Below are 21,695 nucleotides of genomic sequence, written 5' to 3' on the forward strand. Positions count from 1 at the left end.
GCGGCGCTAATCACTCCCAGATGTCCCTAATAGCGGAGATAAAGACGGACGGAGCGGCCGGGAATAAATTTGTAATCAGGGTTCTACCATCTGATCATCAAAGCGGCCCAAATGCCGGGAGAATTTGAAGAGAATGTGTGTGTAGTGGGGGGGGGGGGGGGGGGGGTCGTGTGTAGGGGAGAGGAGGGGGCGTGCCCCTCGGAGGGAACGGACTTGGCCGGGGTGGAGCGAGAGGCCCGGGAGAGAAGTCCAACTTCTGTGCGCGCGTCAGGCAGATCACTTCAACTCCGAGAGCCCGGCTGGCCGTGGCCGCTGGGCTGTTACAGGCCAACGAGACCGTGGCAGGCAGTTGCTGTGAGCGAAGCGCGCCTTGCGCAGCGGCTGGATGGTCAAGTGGCGAGTTCAGAGCTGTTCGGACCCCGGAAACATGGGATTCTTTTCCTCTGCCGGAGTTGCCCCCGCTTCTCCTCCTCCCCTTTATAAACAGTTAAAAAAATAATTTGTCCCCCTGTCCCCTTGAGGGTGGCTCCAAGGTCTTTCTCTCTTGGGGATCCGTGCGTCCCGAGGACTCTGCAGCGCCCCCTCCTCGCGCTGCGCTCGGGACGTCAGGAGTTGGGTCTCATGGAGGGAATGGGTTCCCAGGCCAAAAGATCCAGAAAAGACAAGCAGTGCCCAGATTCATTCTTCTACGGGCATAGTCACAAGCCTCCCTTCTAGATCATCTCCGGTTGATCCATCACCTTTTCCAAATCCAGGCAGGTGGGTGGAACAGGCGGGCAGGGAGGACGCCTGGCAACTGTGGAAGAGAGAATCGCCGGCTGCACGTGCAGCAGACACAGCGTTTCCTTAAAGCCGCAAGAATAACTGAGAAGTTTCCTGCAATGTGCAGACCTGCAGTGCAAACGCAGTCCAGGCTATTGTGCTATGGTGGTATCCTTTGCCCAGTTTACTGTCTCTCCCCCGAACCCCACACACACACCTCAACCCCCCACAAGGGGTTCAGTTCTCTCCACAAAGGTAATCTCAGAAGCAGCTCACAGGCCCCTCTCTGATTCCTGTGGCTTTGCTCACTCTTACCCTCAGTACCTCTTCCTGCAGAATATGTGGGCACACAACATACTCACACTCCTGCTACCATAACATCTGGGTGAGATATCAGCTTTGCGACCCTCACCACCCCCAGGGGACAGCCACAGAGGCCTAGGTGAGAGGAAGGGATTGAGCCACCCCCAAGTCTCACACATTTGCTTTTGGGGCCTGGGAGGCTTCCAGGGCCATCACTGCACTCACCTTATTGTAGAGTTGACCAGGCTGCCTGGTCCTGCCACACCTGAGGGCACCCTAGGCCCACCCTTCCTAGGTGCCAGACCTACTGGCTATTCCACTTGGAGGCTGGAACTTCCCATTGGTCCCCAGAGAAGCCGCCCCTCCTCCACCCCCCCACACACAATTTAGAAGGCAAGAAGAATCCCAGGCGATCTTGCTGTCACCTTCATGACTTGACCTGAAAAAGCTCTTAAAGCTGCGTCACTATCCTGACTGGGGGCAAAAGTCCTGGAAAACTGGGATTGGGAGCAAGGAGTGTGTTTAGGTCCCACTCTGTTATGTTTTCCAAATTCTCAAGAATTGAGAATGGGTTTGTAGGAAGGAACACACACACACACACACACACACACACACACACACACACACACACACACAGCAGCCAGGCCAGAGCCCTGCTGGTGCTCCAGGGTTATCAGGCGCTGGGACTGCGTGGCGGTCTGGGGCCGAACCCTGACAGCCAGATCTACCATCAATTTACCTTCCGCCGCCCCAGCTTCCCATTTAGCTTTTAACGTCAAATCCTGCATTTTTGTCGGCTCCGGCCTGTCTAGAGAGCTTGTGATTTCGCTGCAGGAGTGATTGCTTTTAACAAAATGGCAGCAACCACATTATCCGAGCAATTAAAACAGAGACCTTTTAGCCGTTTCACAAGGCAGGAGCTTGGAAACTCTTTTTTTTTTTTTGAAGGAAAAAAGAAAAGGAGTTAAAAGAGATAGAAACGTGTTGAGGAGAAAAGCATGGAAGCACTCAAGAAACGTTTGCCCGGCACTTTCCTGGGATTGACAACGTGGGGCAGGGATGTTGGGAGGTTCGAGTGACGGGTAGTCTGAGTGTCTTGCCTGCGGGAGTGTCCGGCCAGTTAGGGTGTGCATCCGGTTAAGGGTTTTGGTTCTGCTGGATGTCTGGCTTTCGGGTTCCTGGAGGGTAGGAATGTCCAGGTGGTTGAGGTGTGGGGTCTGGTGCTGCTGGGCCCGAGGAAGCAGCGCGGCAGGCAGGAGAGAGGAGGCGGGCAGTGCCTGGCTCAGGCCAGACAAAGACCGGTTTCTGGAGAGCGGGGTTTACAAGCTTCTGTAGCAGGGAGCTGCCCCGTAGCGCTGGTGCTGCCAGGGTCTTCTGGTTCTCCTCTGCTGGTGTTTAATAAACCGGGAGAAGTGTTAAACCAGCAGAAATGCGTTAAGGCCCAGATGGCGAAGTAGACCAGCTACCCAAGCGCAGGCACGCATGCCTGGTGAAGAGAACTCCTCTCTGGCTCCTGTTTTGAAAACCTCACCGCCTCCCCACTACATTGGTAGACGTTTCCCACTGACCCCTAGGCTCTGGTTGGTGTCTTTCTCTTGAAGGGATTAAAGTAAAGACGCGAAAGGCGGCAGGAAGCAGGAGAGGGAGGGAGGCACTCGGTCAAACGGACAGGGATCCCGAGAGTAATAGAAAATCAGGGCGCGCCTCCCTCCGCCCCCCAGTGCTATAAACAAAGGCAAGTGTCTGTAAACACAGCCCCGCGCCCACCGCGGCGGCCCAGCGCCGGCTGACCCGAGGGGAGAAAGTTCAGATCGCTTTGGCCGAGTTGTTCTAACCCCTCGCCCTCGCGTCGTCAGCTGCCCGCAGAAGAGACCCGCAGAGGCGCTCGCCGCCTCTCCCGGCCCTTGCGAATTCGCCCGCTGCAGGCGGCGGGCTCCGAGTGGGCACCGGCCGGGCGTGGGAACCGCCGGGAGATCAGGGGAGCGTCTGTGCCCGAAGCCGAGGTGCGAACACCACCTCGAGGATGGGTTCCAACATGGAAAGCCTCTGGCTCGCCTCCCTAACACCAGATTTATATAAGCGGCGTTTCATGAAACAAACCACTTTTTAATACGTTTCACCTTTCTTCCCCCCTCCCCCCCTCACTCCTGAATCCCTCCCCTCCTCTCCCCCTCCCAGGCCGGCCCAGTCCTTTTAGGCACACCAGTCTCTCTGGTTCCTAAAGCAGAGATTCGGGATCTAGCCAAGCCCACGGGCAAAAGAGGCCTCAGGGACTTCCTTCCGGGTGGTGCTGGGACTTGGGGAGACCAAACCTCGGACGACGTGGGGGGTGGGGGTGGGAGCTGGTAGTCCCGAGAGGGAGCCGCTTGCTGGGCTGGCTTGTGGCCGGTAGGACTTCAGACACCGCGCAGTTAATATTGAATTCCCTGTAGCTCACTGTAAATCTAGCCCTCACTACGCACCCCTTTTAAATCCATGGTCGTGCTCGAGATTTCTTACTTACTGTTACCTAAGTTCCTGATCACGATCACGGACTTCACCCCCACCCCCTCCGCCCCAGGCCCTCCCTCTTCCCGGCCAGCTCAGATGAGAATACACTCCCCTGCCCCCTCCATACCACGCAAAACCTCCTCTTTTTCTCTTTCTCTTTTTTAGATGAAAGCCCTATATTTTGAATTAAAGGCTTTAACGCCTGGGATTCTCCTCAAACCCCGTCCACCGGAAATGTGCTCCCCACACCAAAAGCGAAGTCCCCACCCAATGGCTTCTGGTTGATTTTAGGAAAACAAGGACCCCTTTCCACCTTCTGGGGGAACGACCAGACCTTTCTCCAGCCCAGACCCTCCTCCTACAGACCGCTCAGCGTTCTCCCGGAGGTTGTGGGGGAGAGAGCCCAGGCACTTTGGCAGGATTTTCATCAAGGACCCTCTCTTGAAGGAACCTCCACGCCCTGGGGAGGAGGGATGCTCACGTTAATGACTCTTTCAAATAAAGTTAGAGGCAATCATAATTTAGTTTACTTCGGAATATTTTAAATATTATGAAAACAAATATAACAGTTTTGTTTTCAAAACTCTTTTGAGGTATCAACTATTAAAAGATGGGGGGTTTTGTAAAAAAAAAACACACAGTGGTTTATTGAATACTTACAACGTTTACACCTTCAATATTAATTAAATTCCACTTAGTTTTAGAGGACGGAAGTGCACAAAACAAGTAGCTGTTGGAAACATCTTGGAATAGGGAACAACCACGGATGAAACGAGACAGCACTAGATACCGACCCCAACGGAAATGTTAGCGGCCCCGTTTTCTGCTTTGAAATAAAGCTTTATAATCCCCAGGAATATTTATATCCAAAGGCCAAGTATTAAAGATACACTTCACATACACACCAAGGTCCGCTGTCTTTTATCTGGAAGCGGTTGGGTAGGTGGGGAGGGGGCCACGCTGGTGTCTATACAGCCAGGAGGGAACATTCAAACACAGAGAATCTACGAGACGACGGGATCCCTTACCACGTGGGAGTGTCCTCTTCATATTAAAATCTGGAATGCTTTTCTTCAAATATCCACTATTTTTTGGAGCGGGAGGTGGGGAGCGGATGCCTCATAGCGGGGCAAAGAGTGGGGAGGCAAATTGCACATAAATAAACCGGATGATTCCAAATGCAAGTAGTCCTCAGAGCCGAGCACGGAGAGCTTGCCCCAGTCCTGGGTCTGCATCTGGCTCCTGGGCCCCAGCTCACTCACGCTCTCCTCCTCCTCCTCCTCCATCTCCTCCTTCTCCTCCTCCTCACTGCTTGAGTTCCAGGGCCCAGACGTGCTGCGGCCAGCCTGTCCGGCCTTTGGTTTTCTTGTCGTTGCTGCTCACTGTGCTTTTCAAGATTTCGTTCTGGACAGAGGGGAGGCGAGGGGGAGAAAAGTGGAAAGAGAAATTCAGAGGGGAGACCTGGTTCCACATCATCCCCGCGCTCCCTGGACTCAGAGAGACAGTGAGACCGAGGAAGAGATGGGAAGTAAAATGGTTTTAAGTCGTAGTCCCTGCACAAGAGCTACGAAGACTGGCGCTGCCCTAGCTACTGCCCTAGCTACCGCACAGGCCGCCAAGCGCCTGCAATACTCAACTACCGAATCCGCACATTTATAAACAACAACCCGTTTGCAAGTCGCTTATGGAGGAGCTGGGGGCCCCTAGCCGGGGTTGGCTAAATATGGTTTCCCTGTCTTCAGTTGCAATCCCAGATCCATGCTCTCAGGAAGATGGGGAGAAGTTCCCTCACCCTGGCTTGGGCCTGTGGGCCCGAGGTTTTCTAGCCCCGGCTCCGCTGTGCCTCTCCTCCAGGCCTCTGAAATCCCTGGTTATTCTAGAGGTCACTCGTTTATGCAGCGACTAGAGCGCCTCGGGCCCCAAAGAAGAAACACTCTATTTTCCAGGCCCTTTTTGGCAAAAGCCCCGCTCTGAACCCCACCACCCTCAGGGCACTTGATAGGAACTTGAGAAAACTAATTTTCAGTTATAATTTTGTGTTACGGTTAACAACAATAACAATGATCACAGTAATATTTACTATGTGTCTTAAAATATGCAGGGCAATGCAAAGAAAACAAGAAATACCCATGAAATGTATTCCTCTGATAAATTACGTTTTAACCTCATGGCGGAAGAGAAACTGGAGCTGCATTTTGAAGTTAAAAGTACTCATTGTATGTTTACCTTTACATCTTCCGGAGCACAGTAAGAACGACCATAAAACTCTCTTAGAAACAGTGGCAGCCTCCTTCTCAAGAGGTGGAAATGGAATCAATAGTGAAATAATTAGAATTGAGAGTTTTGGGGCGACCTTTTTCTTTTTAATATCTGAAAGCATCGGATTGGAGGCCAAATGAAGATTCTAAAGGACACGAAATGAGGGGTCCGGGCCAGGGCGATCGGAAGATCAATCGCGACCCTGAGTCTGCGAGGTCGGTCCTAAGTGCTTGGGGGGAAGCAACGATAACCTGGAGGGAAGATCACCAGCGCCAAGCACCCCTCTTAACCTCCTCCTCTGGCTGACACCCTCCCCCACCTCAGCCCTCACACAACCCAGTGCAAACGACCTGGCTCAGGACGCAGCCGAAGAAAGCGGGATGCCATTGCTCAGCCCATTTGGAAAGAGACGGGGAGCACAGGTTCCCCGCAGCCCGCACCCCCATGGCCCCCTGCCCCCTGGTACTAACCAGCTCCTTCTTCCTCTTCTCTTCTTTCACATCTGTCTTCTTGATCTCCGCCTTGAAGGCCTCCGCCTCGCCGTTCTGGTCGTCCTTGGCCAGCAGGTCCATGAGGTAGGCGATGTAGCTGGTGGCCAGGCGCAGCGTCTTGATCTTGGAGAGTTTGGTGTCCGCGGGCACGTTGGGGATGCACTCGCGCAGTTCGGCGAAGGCGCTGTTGATGCTCTGAGTCCTGCGCCGCTCCTTGCGGTTGGCGGTGCCCCGGCGTTTCACCGGGCGCGGCCCCCCCAGGCCCGGGGGCCCGGCGCCCGGCGGTACCCCCCCGTAATGGGAGTGGTCCAGGCCGGCGGCGCCGCTGGCATACTCCGGGCTGTAGGACAGGGCCATGCTGTAGTCGGGGGGCGACATCTCGGGGTGGCCGATGAGCCAGCCGTGGAAGTAGGGGTTCTCCTCGTGGCTGCAGCGGCTGGCGGCGGCGGCGGCAGCGGCAGCGGCGGCAGCGGCGAACGGATAGCCTTCATGGTGCACCACCGGGTGGTGGGGGAAGCCCCCGACCAGACTCATCTCGCCCTCCGCGCCCCTCCACGCGCCCCAGCGTGCGCGCAGCCCCGCAGTGCCCTCGACCCGGGCCCCTGCTTCGGCGCTGGGCGGCCTCCCCCACCCCCCACCCCCCAACCCCCGGGCGCCCGGGCCGGCCCGGCAGCCGCAGAGGGGGGTGCTGCAGCCCGGGCCCCGGCCCCCCGCCTGGCCGGCCGGGCCCGCCTCAGCAGCGCTGCGGCCGCCGGCTCCCCATGGGGCGCGGCGAGCTGGTCCCGGCACCGTGCGCCCTTGGCCGCCGCCGCCGGCGCCGGCTCCCGCCTCGCTCCACGGCCCGCGCGCCCGCTCCGGCTTCCCGAGCTGCTGCGGAGACGCCGAATCTTCCGGTGCTCATGCAAAAGTGCCCGGGCTCCCGCGAGGCTGCTCCGCGGAGTCGCCGGGCTCGGCGCCCCGGCCGCGCTCCTGGCACCGACGTTAACTTGGAGTCCGGGGACGCGTCCGAGCCGCGGGTGGAGGAGCCGGCCCGGCTCTGCAGGGAGGCGGCGGGATCGACTGCTCCGCGCGAAGCTACCTCCGTGCGACCCTCCCCTTCCCGCCCCTTCCCCTCCCCCCACCAGCCGGATCTGGGTTCTTGGGCGCTTATTGTTTTAATGAAATTTTGGACGGTGGTGGTTGTGGTCCTGAATGTGATTTTAGCTGCGAGTTACGTGTCCTCGCTCCTCTCGGGCTCCCTCGGAGGGTTTTCAGAGAGGTCTCAGTGCATCCATTTTCTCAGACCCTCTCCTTCTTTCGGGGGAAAGATCTGGGGCCCTGCGGTCGCCTTGGAGCGGGAAGGCCTTCGGCTCCGGCTCTCAGAGGGGCTGCGCGGTGGCCGAGGGAGCTCCCGGGTGGCGGCGGCGGCCGTTCCGGGCTGGACGCCGTAAGGGGAGTCAGCGGATTTTCCCGGCAGGATCTCCATGTACAGCTACATCTTTAGGGCCGCTCGGGTTAATATATGTCGTCAGAGGCTCCTCACGCCAATCCCGGGGCGGCGGGGGCGGCGCCTCGCGCTCTCCGCAATAAAACTTTTTGATGTTCTTCTTGCTAATTGCCGAGGTCCTCTTCCAGGATTGGCTGCCCCTTCATAACCATAAGATAATTAAAACGAGGGGGGGCAGGGTTAAAAAAACTTTTTTATCAGCCAGAGGTTAATGCAAGTGTTTAACAGATGCTTCATTATTAAAATATTTCCCCCCCCAACTCTCAAATATTGAAGAATCTCAGACCAGGTACAGTATCTCTCCACTTTTTTCTTTTCTGGGTTTTTTTTTTTTTAAAGGTACGCAGATATTGCTTTTCGGAGTGTTTGGTGGTAGGTAATCGAGGCAAGGCATTCCGCAGGCCGATGGGTGCAGTTTTGTGCGGGTCGAGAGCAGAGGCGGCGGGCTGCGGGGGGGGGCCCCACAAAGGGGCGGCTGAGCCCAGGCGGACGCGGGGCGCGGCGGGGAAGGCTGGTGCGTGGACCTGGGCACGGGCTGGAGACTCCTGGCTGGGGTCCCTTCACTGACCCACCACCTTCCCCCGGCGCGGGCCGTTTGGTGAGGCTCCTGCGATCGTGGCTGCTTTGGGAGATCCCAATGGAGACCCGCCGATTGTAAATCCTATCTCCATATTCTTCAGGGACGCCAGCCCCTCCGAAGACCTTGGGCGGTTTCAAAGCGCAGGCACCTCGATTCCCCGAATTTGTGGTGTGGCGGGTCCCGGTGTTCCCCTGTTTTAACTAGCCTGTTTGGTAAGTAACTGAATCTTTTTTACAGCGTGTTCAGAGCTTATTTTCCAGTTTTTATGAACAAACATATAAATATATCTCTACATTCCTGCCTCTCCCATAAAAGCGGGCATCTGTGGAAGGCAGGTTTAGTTCTCGGAGGGGAACCATTAAACACCAGTTTAAGAGGCAGGCCAGAAGGACGGCTCGTGGATGTTTAGATTGCTGGCCCTGGTGATCTTGAACGCATTATAACGGAAAATGGATCTCCACTTGGACGTCGCCGGCCTGGGGCACCCAGGCCAGGGCGCCCCTGTGGCGTGAGCTCTCTGAGAAGGATCAGAAGGATCGCAGGAGGCTAGTCCGGTGAGGGGACGGTGGGACCGGACAGTGGCGGGAGCTGAAGTCATCCATCAGGCTTTGCCCAGAGCGGCCAGGGGAGGCTGATATAGATAGATGAGGGTGGTAGATGAGGATTCTGTTCGATGGAGTTCAGTTTGGAAAAGGGTGTCAGCAGAAGCCCTCTGGCATCAATTTGAGGGACCAGAGGGCAGAGTGTGCAGAAGAAGGAGCGGGACACGGTGCTGGTCCTAACCAGGGTCGCCCAGGGGAGACCAATGACTACTCCGCCTGGGTCATCCACTATCCTTGGAGGCAGGCCGCAAAGTGAGTCCCCAGGACTCCGGGAGGACAATCCTCTCCTCGCCTGCTGGGTGCGTTCTGTGGGGGTACATAATTCATGGATGGAAGGCATGGTCAGGGCAAATGGAGAGCAGGGTTGGGGGGTTGTCCAACTCCGTTGCTGCCAAGGATTTGAGGCACAGAGCCCTGGGCAACAGCACTGAGAAATAAGTTTTAGGTTGGCTGCGGCAGGGCAGTAGGAGAGGGGAAGGAACTCAGAGAGGGATGTAGGCTGGGAGTCCACGCGAGGCCCGTTCAGTTCCCTCCGTAGGTCAGTTTCCCTGGCGGCCTGGCCCTGGTGAGAACGTCTTAAGGCAGAGAACAGGGAGTGGAGAGCAGCTGAAGCCAGATTCATTGGTAAGTGCCAGGGGCTTGGGTTTGGGCTGGGAACAAAATAGGGATCTAGAACTTAAAAGCTCCAACTTTGGTGGGTCTGCAATTTTGAACATAAGGAGAGTCCTTTTAAGACGTTGTTCTTCTAAGAAAGAATATAGGTAGTGTGGTCTGGGTGAAAATGTTTACATTTTCACCGGGAGGCAAACCCTGAATGTGTAAATATTGGTAGTTCAATCCCCTGACATTTGATACATTAAAAAAAAGTCTGTTTATAAAAACACATCTAGGCCTTGGGAGTATGTAGACAAAGTAAGATGGTTGCACCCTGGCCGGGAACAGATAAAATTCACAGAGAGTAGTTGGTAGTCTGCTTTCAGACCCAAAGGGAATTTGGGGAATTGAACGGAGGAGGAAGGGGCCCAGGAGAGGGCTGAGTTGGAGATTGGGGTGCTGTGTCCATCAGAAGCCAGTGGCCTCTGTGGCGAAGGCTTCAGAACTGGCCTTGCCTTTCTCCTGATCTTTAATTGAAACAACACCAACAAAAATGAGCGAGTCCCTGCATGGTCCCAGATAGCATGGCAAGTGATAAAAAAAAAAAAGACGGACAACACGGGACAGAAAAAAGTCGTAAAAGATGCTAATCTGAGCATCAGTTCTTACTGACAGTGTCATTATCAGTTAATTAATGTGGTCCAAGGGTCTAGGGCTTCATTTATCTCAGAAAGCCAAACCCAGAGGCCACAGCCTTAGAAAGGCAGCGGCTTGGAGGCAGGGGACAGATGGGTGAACTCTGCTGTCTTTAACTGTAGTTACTGCCTCAGAGAAGCCAGACTAGCTGAGCGCCACTCTGAATTCTCAATCAAAGGCAGCCACGTTCCCCCCTCAGTGCTCTCTTTGGCTCATTTTGCTCCAGGTGCAGTGGGATGCTGGGTTAGCTTGCTGTTTTGGAAAGCTGTGAGGCAAAGATGCCATCTCGAGTTCGCCCCCAGTTTAGGTACCCTGTGCCTTCCAGAGGCAGTAGTGATGAAAGTGATGGTAGTGGCAGTGATGGAGGGGGAAAGTAGAGGGGAAAAAGGGAAGGAGGTTGTAGTTCCAGGCTTAGATGTCAGCCCGGTGACCCCTCCCCAGGGCTGAACTAGTGTGGCCTCTGGGGCACTGCTCCCCAAAGGGCATATTTTCCCAGTACTCAGAGGGCCCCAGCTGCTGAGATGATGCTGGCTGGGGGGCAGCCCTAGGGTGGGTGCCCACAGGAGGAATCCTGGCAAGGGCCTTACTTCCTACTTGTCCTTTTCCTAGGCTGGGGGGCTGCAACTTGCCTTACAGGGGGTCAGTGTGGAGACCCCTTCACAGGGGGGCCGCCCTGGTTTGGGGGGATGTTTGTGATTCCCTGTCCACCGTCTTTGTCGTAGCTGATGGTGTACTCACTGTGCTGCTCATGACATCTGCCTCCAACTAAACAGACAGAACCGGGTTCAAACATTTATTGTGCGCTCATGTCCCTGTCTCTCTCCCTTCACTCCCACCCCCTCCCCTGGAAAAGATTCAAAGAGCATGAGAGAGGCCGAGCACTCCCTTGCAAACATGTTGGTCTTGTGAGATACTTTAAAAATCAATCTGGTTTAAACGAAAAAAAAAATTTTTTTTTAAACCTCAGTGTGTTTTAGGGAAAATACAGGTCTTTTTGAGGTCTTTATGATTCCAAAGGCAAGGGCAGTTTGTATCTTGTGTTTTGCTCATGAGAACTCAAAATAAACTGGACCTGAAACGAACCAGGCCAAAGGGCCATAAACACACATTTTATGTTTACGGGAATGATGGCTCAATTCCCTTCGTCGTTTTTCAAATCTCGTTTTACCTTATTTCCCCAACGAACATAGAAGTCACTGAGCATTCCCTTATGAATCTACAATGAGCTTATATCAGTGACACCCAGGAACCCACCAAACCCAGGAGGTGGCACAAGAAGCAACGTGTTCTTGAAGAGGTAACCCAGTCCCACATGCTCCCAGGACCCTGCTCCCAGGACAGCCCGATGACTCTGCATTCCTGTCTGTACTCGGGTGGGATGGAGTCATCGTACGTGCTAACCACTTAGTTGCAGAACCCTTAGGACATCTAGAACAAGACACATTGCCTGAGTGCCGGCAAGGGTTTCTCTTGAACTGGGGTTTTGTAGGCCCTCGCTTCCTTGTTTTCCTTTTCGGAAACAGTTGTCTACAGACCTGGCAAGTGACAGTGGCCCCAGCAATGAAGTGCCGCTTGCAGTACACATCTACAAAGCAGAATCAAATTCCATCAGACTTTTGTATCTGTTTCAGACATGAAGGGCGGGGAAAGCTCCCCCTGGGCTCTTATGAGGTTTTATTTCATCTGAGCATTTTCTTTTTTGTGTGTTTTGGGGTGGGGGCAGGGTATTTGAAGAGTGAGCCCTGTTCTCCCCTTTTCCCCATCCAGAGCGGTTCTGTGGAGATGGGGGTGGGGAGGGGCTGATCCAGCTGCAGTGATGACTGTGAAGGGGCTGATTGCTTATGACTCCTTCAGTCCAATGATGATTAAGAAACATCCCAGTCAGTGGACACAATTGGGACTTGCCTGTTGCCTGTATATCTTCCCTTCCCCCTTTCTTGCCCCCCCTCCCCTCCACTTGGTCCCTCTTCTCCCCTGTCTCCTTCCTTCCCTTCTAATTTGCCCTCTAGCGAAGTTTGGGCTGACAAGGTTTTTGATGTTACTGACTGGTTCATCCTAACTCCTCTAAGAACCACCGCCCCCCGTGTTTTTTTTTTTAAATTGAGATATAACTGACATTCAACATTGTTGTAAGTTTAAGGCATACAACATGTATGCAAAATATTAATATCCAAGATGACTGGCATTGGGAATTTCCATTTCCTCCAAATAATCAATGACTAGCTCTCCATGCTAACTGGAAGATAGTCAGCTGGTCTGAGGGGTTTGCACTGATAAGAACGAGGTACTTTGTTAGGTATCCGGGTCTGTAAAGCTAAAATAGTTATCCAGACTAAAGGGGACAAAAGATAGTGTACGTGAAAGGGCCTCACAAGAGGCAGTATCCATGGGGGGTGTTATTAATGTTATTACAGGGGTCCTAAGAGGTCCTGTAAATCGGATCTTGGCTACTTTGCAGTAAAATATAGTTTACACCCCACAGGATTTATGTTAACTACTCATCCACATTCTTGTTTCAAGCAAATTGTATACATGCCAGCAATATTTTCTTCCAAGCCGGGAGGAAATCATTCAACATTCAGAGAGGAAGTAATTGCAAGTTTGCATCCATGCTCTGTGGAAACAGTAAGTAATTAACTTCAACTAGTCCTAAATACAGTCTGGGGTGCAGAATAAAGTACAAAAGCAAACAGCAACTTAAAACGCGGGGCTTTGGACAAACCATGTATGTGACTGAAGGGTCTGTTTGTGACTTGCGGGCCAGGCCATGCCCACTTCTAACTGCAGTATTGCTCGCATTCCTGGAAGTCCTGTTCTGAAACCTCCTTTGCAAACTCACATAGAGGGATTTCTTTTGCCCTGGCAGTTCCTTCCAAACCTTTTCTACTTTCTTCTAGGCAAGGGCCTTTGCGTCTAGTCGAGGGACGCGAGCCAGGATGGTTAGGTTTCAGGTTAACAAAAAGAAACACTTTTATTGTCAATATTAATGGCAAACCTCGATCTTTACAAGGCTTGGGTTTAGCAGCGTGAGCAGATCAAAAGCAGCTTGGCTTGATTTCTCAATATTCTCTGGAGCTTAGACAATTAACTGCAATTTTGCTCCAAACGAAACAACACACAAAAGTTAGTTACAGAAATGGGACAGCTAGTCTTTCAGCAGAAATTTCTACCTGTGCACACCATGGCAGGATCTCATAAATTTGCCCACTGAACCTGAGTTGAGTTTTGAAGGAAACCTCCTTAAAGTGTGTGAGCCGAGTGTCTTCATTTGCAATGTCAGGAGCCCGTTTCAGTGTGTGCATTCCACACTCGCCTTTCTGGCCGGGTGAGGATCCGGCAGACTGAGGTCTCCCTGGTAATTTGGGTACACCGAGTCTCCAGTTAATGATAGATAATCAGCCTCTGGGTCATTCGGTCATTCTCTTATTACAAACCCCTCCTGCTCTCTCTGATCTCCTTTCAAACTAAATTTCACACAAATAAAGCAAGACAGGGACAAGTTCTTGAGAGAGAGAGAGGAGAGAAGAGAGAGAGAGGAGAGAGAGAGAAGTATTAGAAACTCCTGATACAGAACTCTAAACAAGGAAAGGCAAACTAAAAGAGGATAGGAAAGGACATCTTATCAAAATGAACATGTTGTGTACAAAACATGAAAAGGAAAGGCTCTGGTTTTTGTTCAAGTGACAGAAAATTAAAATAAAAATAATTGCAGGCAGAAAAGTTATAAACAGAGAAGGCAGGATGCTTGCGGGAAATGCGCAGCACTGGGAGGCTAATTTGTTGTTACAGATTATATATCTGCCCCGTGATTGGAGAGGGGCGACTTTGTTCCATTTTCCAGCAGAGAATGGTTTTCTTTGAATACTTGTGTGAATGCCCACTTACGTTAACACAGGCCAAAACCTCGAGGAACAAATCGTGGAATTGCATTCTGCTTGCAAAGCATCCAACTTCAAAGAAGAAAAGCAGAATTCCATTCAGAACACGTTTGGAGGCTTCTCTCAATCGGTGTGGCGGGTGCTTTTTTGTTTTGCTAACAGAAGGCACAGATCACTCTTGGGGAAGTCCAACCGAAACCAGGCCTCCCCTACCCCCTCCCCACCCACCCCCCTCTGGGGGTCTTCCTTCTTCGAGTCTACATCTGCCTCTGCCTCCAGAAAGACAAACTTCAGATTGGCTAAGCTGCATTTCTGACCAGATCCCTCTGGGGAGGCGCTGGCTTGTGTGGCTCTAGTTAACAGCGGTTCTCAACCTGTGGGTTGCGACCCCTTTGGTGGTTGAATGACCCTTTCCCAGGGGTCGCCTAAGACCATCCTACATATCAGATATTTACATTACGATTCCTAACAGTAGCAACATTACAGTTTTGAAGTAGCAACGAAAATAATTTTATGGTTGGGTCACAACATGAGGAACTGTATTTAAAGGGCCAGAAGGTTGAGAACCACTGCTAGGAGTTCTGGGGAGAGCGCCCCCAGTGCATGTTCCCACCGCTGTCCTTGACAGTCTCCCTTGGCCCCAGCCCAGGGCTCTGGAAGGGTCTAAGTCTAGCCCTAAGGGTGCTGTCGACAAGCCCTAATCTGCAGAGAGACTGGAATTTAGGCTCAGGATTTGATCAACTCAGTTCTCAAGTTAGAGGAGCAAGCAGGAGATGGCAGCAGGTGCCCAGCTGTGGGTCTGACACCCACTGCCTCCTCAGCATAGCTAGCATACAACCCCCCCACTTCTGTGTTTCTTCTACCCCCCCCCCCCCCCCCCCCCCCCCCCCCGCAAATGCCTTCCATCCAGGAATCCTTTCCAGGTATAGCTTCCCTTCTCTCTCTTCCACCAACTCAATCTTTTTTCTTTTGAACTCCTTTCTGGTGCCCCTGCTTTGGTTTCTCTAGTAGATCTCTGGGCACTTCCTGTGACTATGGGTTCGTGGGGAGCCCCATCAACGCCTTGAACCCTGTAGTAGGTGCTTAAACGGCCTGTGTAAAAGGGGTGACTTAGAGCAGTCAGGTGAATCCCGCCTATCCCGGTAGCAGTCGGGTTGGGTTTTATTTTGAAAGCGACTCGAGCTAGTGGAGGAGTTGATCGTGGCCCATTAGGGAACCGACCTTTCTCTCTAACTCCTCGGGAGACCCAGGGAAGCCTTCCTCCCATCGATCGCACCGGCATCGGGTCTGCGGCAGCCAGCTTTGGATCCGGGAGGGGGTGCCCTTTCTCGACCTCCTGGGGCCCGGGAGTCCGAGCCGGCACGGAGGGCTCTGGGCTCCCCACGGAGGGGCGCCCCGGTCTTTCTGAGCCTTAGTTTCCCCATCTGAACAATGCGGGTAATGAGCCCGGCCTCGAGGGTGTTCAGGGAAGATGAACCGATTTCTGGTTGCGCGTAGTATTTATGTGTCTCCTTTGCCTCTCCGGTTTCTCGCCTTCTCTTCCAGGAGCCCGAGGACGCAGCCAGACAACTGCGGGCCGGGCCGGGCCGAGCCGGGCCGGGTCGCCTCCCCGGGGATCGCAAGGCCTCAGCCCTCGAAGGACAGTGTGCGCCCCAGACTGAGATGCGGGGCTGCAGCCACAGCCCCGGACTGTTAGGGTGCAGGGGGCGCCACCCCGCACTTAGGCCTCTGCGTCGGCTGCTGGGCCGCTCCTGGTTAACGTCTCTTTTTGATGCCACCGCCGCTCAGGCCCAGGCGGATCGCCGCTGCGGGGCGGGAAGGGCCTCCCCCAGCGGTCCCCGGCGGATCCCGGAGGGCTTTTCGGTGGAGGCGGGCAGCAAGGGGTTAACCGCGTCCCTCCCCCACCGCGCCCTGCACGCGGGGCGAAGGCCGCCGCCTCCCGCCCCCCCCCCCCCCCCCCCCGAGGTCTCATTAGGGGAACCCTCACCGCTATTTTCAACATTTCCTCAATCAAGTGCCTTTAAATAGAGCTGCACAAATAAATTGGCGGCAAAAGCGTAGATCTTGTCACGACTGCGACCAATCCCAATATTTCAGCCGTGTTTGCTTTGCAATTACGGGTTGGCTGGTGGCAGCGGTGCCACCGGGGCCAATCTGCAGCCGCCCGGCTTCTCCTCGGCTCCTCGGGGCGGGTGCCGGCGGCCGGCGATCCGCGGAGCCCCAGCGGGGGGACCGGGCGGCTCCGGGGGAGGGGCCGCGAGGGGGCGCGGGCGGCCGAGCCTCTCCCCCGCCGCGCGCAAAGGGCGCGCAGGGCGCTGGCCAAGGAATCGGACCCCGAAGAGGCAGCTTCGCCAACAATAAAATCAGCAGCACGCACGTGGCCATCGCGTCGCGTCCTTCCTTACCCTTTCCCTCCTCTCCCCGCTCTCCTCTCCCCGAGACCCGCTGCTCCGGTGTTTGTTAGCGGTTCCTGGACTTTCCTCCCCCACCCCCGCCCCTCTCTCCCTCTCTCTCGCTGTTAAGCTGCTAGCATGATTTGTTACATTTTCCATAGCTGCTTATTCTTGTTTGACTTGGGGAACAAAGTCACTTTAAATCCTCGGCAGGAAGAACGAAGCTCGGAGCCCTTTGGAAGGGCTCCCGCGGGCGCGTGGCCGCCCCGGCCCCCCCCCCCCCCCCCCCCCCGCACCCACGCGGCGGCGCTTCCGCGCGAATCCGCCGCCGGACGCGGGCGGTCCCAGCGCGGGCCAGCCGGGCGGTGGCCGCAGCACAGTAGTTCGCTCCAATCAGGTCCTAAGCCTTGTATTTCACAGACAATTACATCTTGGCGGCTGTTGAGCAAAAATGTAATATTTACTCTGTGCTACACCGAGGAGCACTTTTAAAGTCGAAAAACAAAATACTACATTTCAAAAAAGAAAATATGCTAATAAATCTCTTTTTATGGATTCTCTCTGCATACATGGAAACAACGTGATTTAAATCCTCCGCCCCCCCCCCCCTCCTTTCAGGCACAGCTGAAGTTAGACAGATACTGTCTTTTAACACACATTCTACATGTCTGGGGGGAGGCACCCGCATTTGTTCCATTCAATTTAGTTTCCAAACTTTCACACCCCACCCTGACCCACAGAGCCGCAAGCAGCAAGGATTATGAATTCATTAGCTCTGGGATGTGAAGTCTATTTTCACACGGATTCGAAAAAGATGGCATGACTTGGGTAATTAATTTATAACTTCATGTAACTTTCTAAATGGCTACCCATTTTCCTCTCAGGCGGGCTTCTGAAGGAGGTGGGGAAGTTGAGGCAAAGAAATAGTTCAATGAAACTCTGGGGTAAATATTAAAATATGTTTATTATCTAAAAATGCATAAAGTATGGACCTGTATTTGTTTGCTGGTGATCATAAAATAAATTCATAGCCATTCTTGCTAATTAACAATCTTTATTATGCTTAAAAAAATAAAAAAATAAATCCTCTTGGACTATATCTTCATTCTTCCGGATCACCCTCATATTGAAATATTTTGGTTCTCAATTTTATTTATAGTAAACCTCAGAGATGATGGTTTCCTAAAACTGTGCAATGACAAAGCCACAGAATAGTATTTCAAGTCCAGAAGTCATGCATACCCATGTACATCTCCCATAGAGTTTTCTAGCTGATGGCTTTAGTATTTCAAGAAATAGGAAACAGTAGCTAGAAAGGGTACCATTTCCTAAAAATTCTCTCTTTACAAAAAAAAACTTGGTCTGGCATATTATTCCATGCACAAATTATAATATTAGTTTCATGTGTGTTAATCTGTTTAGTATTAAAACTGCTAGAGTGTCTTAACCACTAACATGTTTTACTACACTGCTTTCAAATGGGTGATCTCAGATAATTATGAAGATTTTGATGTTAATCCCACACTAAGTGAACAACTATGAAAATAACCTTAAAGCATTATTATTCTTATATAAATGCCAGCAAATACAATTGTAGAGGGAACACGATTACTTTTTATCTGACATTATCCTATAAGGATATGGCTACATTTATTTCTTTTAAAATCGGGGCAGTTTTCAATTATTTTTTAACAGATTTTTTTTCCTTCAAAACAGCATTTGCAAAGCCTATAAACCACAGCAACTTTTGTACTGACAGATACAGATTTTTCCTACATTGTTATTAATTAACCTCTTTGCAAACTCACTAAAATAGAATAATATTCACAAATATCAAAATGTAGAGAATAATTATTAGGTCTACATATTTATTAAGCTAAACCAATGTTATTAAAATTAAAAACATGTGCTTGGCATATAAATGTTTCTTTAAGAATTCTTTTTTTTGGATGCACAGTTATTATTTTTAAAGCCAACTGAGATTTTCAAGTTCTGATTTTCCACTCTAAACAGGCATTGCATTGTTTTAAACAGTAGCTCCTGGAACAGTACCACCCTTAGTATTTTAGACTTCCAAACAACAATTGGAATTGGATAAATGCTTTCAGCTGCGAGCACTTTCCTAATACCTTTGTAGGTAATAGGATTCCCTGTTTGTGCTGGGTGACAAATGGACAGTGCACTGGACAGACTGCCTACTCTTTGCAGAATCTACAAGCAATTGGAGTTTTCTATAAGACTGCTTGGGGTTCATCTAAAAAAATCTGTTTCAGAGAATATATTCAGAGAATATAAGTGAGTGCCTTTTCCAACTATATTTATGAAATGATGGCTTAGAGAGGGATGTAAAATATAAGAGAGGAGGAATGTGGAGACCAAAAAAAAAAAAAGAAAAAATCTGAAAAAGAAAGTTTTCCAGGCAGGATCTGGCTCTTTGTCTCTAAGTAGGAGAGTGATGAGTTGCAGCCACATCAGGCACTATATTTTTTGTTGTTGTTGTTTTCTTCAATTCAGTGATTTTAAAGTAGATTTTTCACCTGAGAAGTGCAATTAAGAAAATATATGTGAATTCTTACATAGCTTCCTTGATTTTCAATATCGGGTCCACCATGCCATTGTTCTTTCTAAATGAATGAATTCAGTAACAGTTGGTGTCGAAAGTCTTGACTTTTTTCAAACTTGTGTTAAATTGGGATAATAAAGTACAGCATATATCCACAAGATGGCTTTCATAAACTCCAATTAGCTGAGAAACAAGTTGGGTGGGGGGGGGGGGGGGACTTTTTCAGGAAGAAGCTAGGCAACTGGTTAGGAATCTGGGAGAAATAAAGCAAGAAACTGGCCCCTTACATTCCCAGTAATTCTGCTTTTCCAACATTGTTAAGTTCTTTGCTTCCTGTGCTATTCAAGTAAAAATGTCAGCAATAAAATTACAGAATCTACTCAAGTGACTATTTTTGCTTTATCATAATATATCTGCTTTATTATAATATACATATATGTACATTATATTGGGGCTTCTGAAGGTGTAGTTATTTGTTGAATATTTCTTTTTTCAGATAGTGATATTTAATGAAGTGTTTATAAATATCAATCTAAAGGTTCATCAAAGATACAATAGTCATGGTAACAAAAGGGCATTTGAACCTGTGTGGTGCGAGCTGCGCTCTGTAAATTGTAAGTGTTTTAAAACCATGACCTAGGTATTCGTAATGAGGACATCTGAGAAGAGAAACTCAAGGGTCCTCAATGTACACAGGCGAGGCCACCTCATCATATGGGGGAACTTGCCTTAGAATCATTTCTCTATTGAAAATGCCATCTCTCGCTCTAGCCGGTTTGGCTCAGTGGATAGTGTTGGCCTATGGACTGATGAGTCTCTCTTCCTCTACCTTCCTCTCTGAAATCAATAAAAAAAGAAAAAAAAAAGAAAAGAAAAGAAAAAAGAAAATGCCATCTCTCACCCTCCTCCCCAAACTTCTGCTAGCTGTATTTTACTAAAACGTCCCACAATTAAGAGTGGCTGCAACTCACTGGGCTTTTCTCTCCTTAAATACCTTACTATTAGATGACTGAAGAGTTCACTCACTTGTCCTTGCACTTTATGTGCTCCTTGTTAATTGCCTTAATATGTGGCAATAATTGGATCATGAACTGAATTTTTCTCATTGCCTTGGAGTTTTAACTTACAACCCCAGATTCATCTGAGTAAATAGTAAGCCAAATACATTTTATTGGATTATTAATTAGGCCCTGCTTCATGTCAGTAAGGGTTTAAAGTAGTTGTCTGAAGAATTAAGGTTATTTTTTCAAATTTGTTTGTAAAAAAATAATTCCTGTAAATGTAATTTTGCAATTTATTTTGATGTTTATTACGAGATCAATGATGTCTTTTGGTAAAATTTTTTACCCCAAGATGAAGCAAAATCTCATTTGGAATGCGACAAATTTTTGAAGGTAATTTTGAGCATGTTGTAAAGACATTTTAATGATACACAGAAATGAAACTATTACGCATGGAAAGCAGCATAATATAGTGATTAAGGGCAAAGTCACTGGGGTAAAGACACAGTTTTGCATCTTGACTACAACACTTATCAGCATGTGGTCTTGGGAAAATTATTTAACCATTTTCTGCTTCACTTACCACATCTGCAAAAGGTGGATGATAATTTTAGACTCTGTCACAGGGTATGATGAACACTTGGTGAGATGATTCACCCAAGGCTCCTAGGAGAAGGTCTGGCATAGAGTAGGTGCTCAGTAAGCACTAGCTCCTCTCTTCGGCATAGCACTACCAGGTTAAGAATGGCACACAGTGACCTTCCTGAGAGCCATTAGGTAAGTGTGGGGATGTTGACAGCCTACGGACATGGAGCTCTGTATGTGGAGTCTGCATTGGCACCCAGCCCTCAAGGCTGACAAGGTGAAGGCAATGGCTTCTGGCTGTCCCCAGCCGTTCTAGAAAGGTATGTGGAAATGGTCCTAGTGATAGCAACCCACCAGGCTGCCTGAGGTTCTTGCCATCTTTTCCACGTGTGATATGGTCAGTTGGTGCCTGACGCAAAGGTCTAAACTGGGAGAGATGATGCTTTAAATCAGTGGTTCTCAACCTTCTGGCCCTTTAAATACAGTTCCTCATGTTGTGACCCAACCATAAAATTATTTTCGTTGCTACTTCATAACTGTAATGTTGCTGTTATGAATCATAATGTAAATATCTGATATGCAGGATTGTCTTAGGCGACCCCTGGGAAAGGGTCGTTCCACCGCCAAAGGTGTCTCGACCCACAGGTGAGAACCTCTACTTTAAATAAATGGACTAGCCTAGGTCAATGGTGCCTAAGATTTTTTTTTTTCATTTCTTAATACTAAGTGTCAGATGTGATTTATACTTACTAAGAAGGTGGCTTATCTGGCCACCGCCACCACTAGAGGTTCAGGGGATTTTCATGCCGAGTGCCCCACAGTCAAGCAACTTCAAATATTATGAGCCTTTAAAGAGAGGAAAAACATGTTTTTAATGTCAGATATTTCTAAATTTAAATGCCACAGCTGAGAAGCTGTGCACTTTAAACAACTTTTACATGTAAAATCTACTCTTCCAAGTAAAGAACTAGATTAAAGGAATAATGTTTATAAACAGCATAGGATAAAATAA

General features: G+C 50.4%; 2 protein-coding genes across 2 annotated transcripts; one reads left to right on the top strand and one right to left on the bottom strand.

Annotated features, from left to right (window-relative positions):
• Positions 1-4,180: 4,180 nt before the first annotated feature.
• Positions 4,181-6,925, bottom strand: HAND2 (heart and neural crest derivatives expressed 2). The gene is made up of 2 exons (XM_070417257.1): positions 6,285-6,925; positions 4,181-4,959 (listed from the first exon to the last, which is right to left on the bottom strand). The coding sequence occupies exons 1-2, from the start codon at positions 6,837-6,839 to the stop codon at positions 4,861-4,863; spliced, it is 654 nt and encodes a 217-aa protein (XP_070273358.1). The 5' UTR covers positions 6,840-6,925; the 3' UTR covers positions 4,181-4,860.
• An 843-nt stretch (positions 6,926-7,768) lies between these two features.
• Positions 7,769-17,617, top strand: LOC139011394 (uncharacterized). The gene is made up of 5 exons (XM_070416942.1): positions 7,769-7,798; positions 8,168-8,389; positions 8,472-8,583; positions 9,500-9,597; positions 15,687-17,617. Exons 1-5 carry the CDS (start codon positions 7,769-7,771, stop codon positions 16,167-16,169), a joined length of 945 nt encoding a protein of 314 aa, XP_070273043.1. The 3' UTR covers positions 16,170-17,617.
• Positions 17,618-21,695: the final 4,078 nt, after the last annotated feature.

Source organism: Myotis yumanensis, unplaced genomic scaffold, assembly GCF_028538775.1.
Source record: "Myotis yumanensis isolate MYYU_CA2020_CCGP unplaced genomic scaffold, mMyoYum1.0.hap1 SCAF_5, whole genome shotgun sequence".
Taxonomy (NCBI): Eukaryota; Metazoa; Chordata; class Mammalia; order Chiroptera; family Vespertilionidae; genus Myotis; species Myotis yumanensis.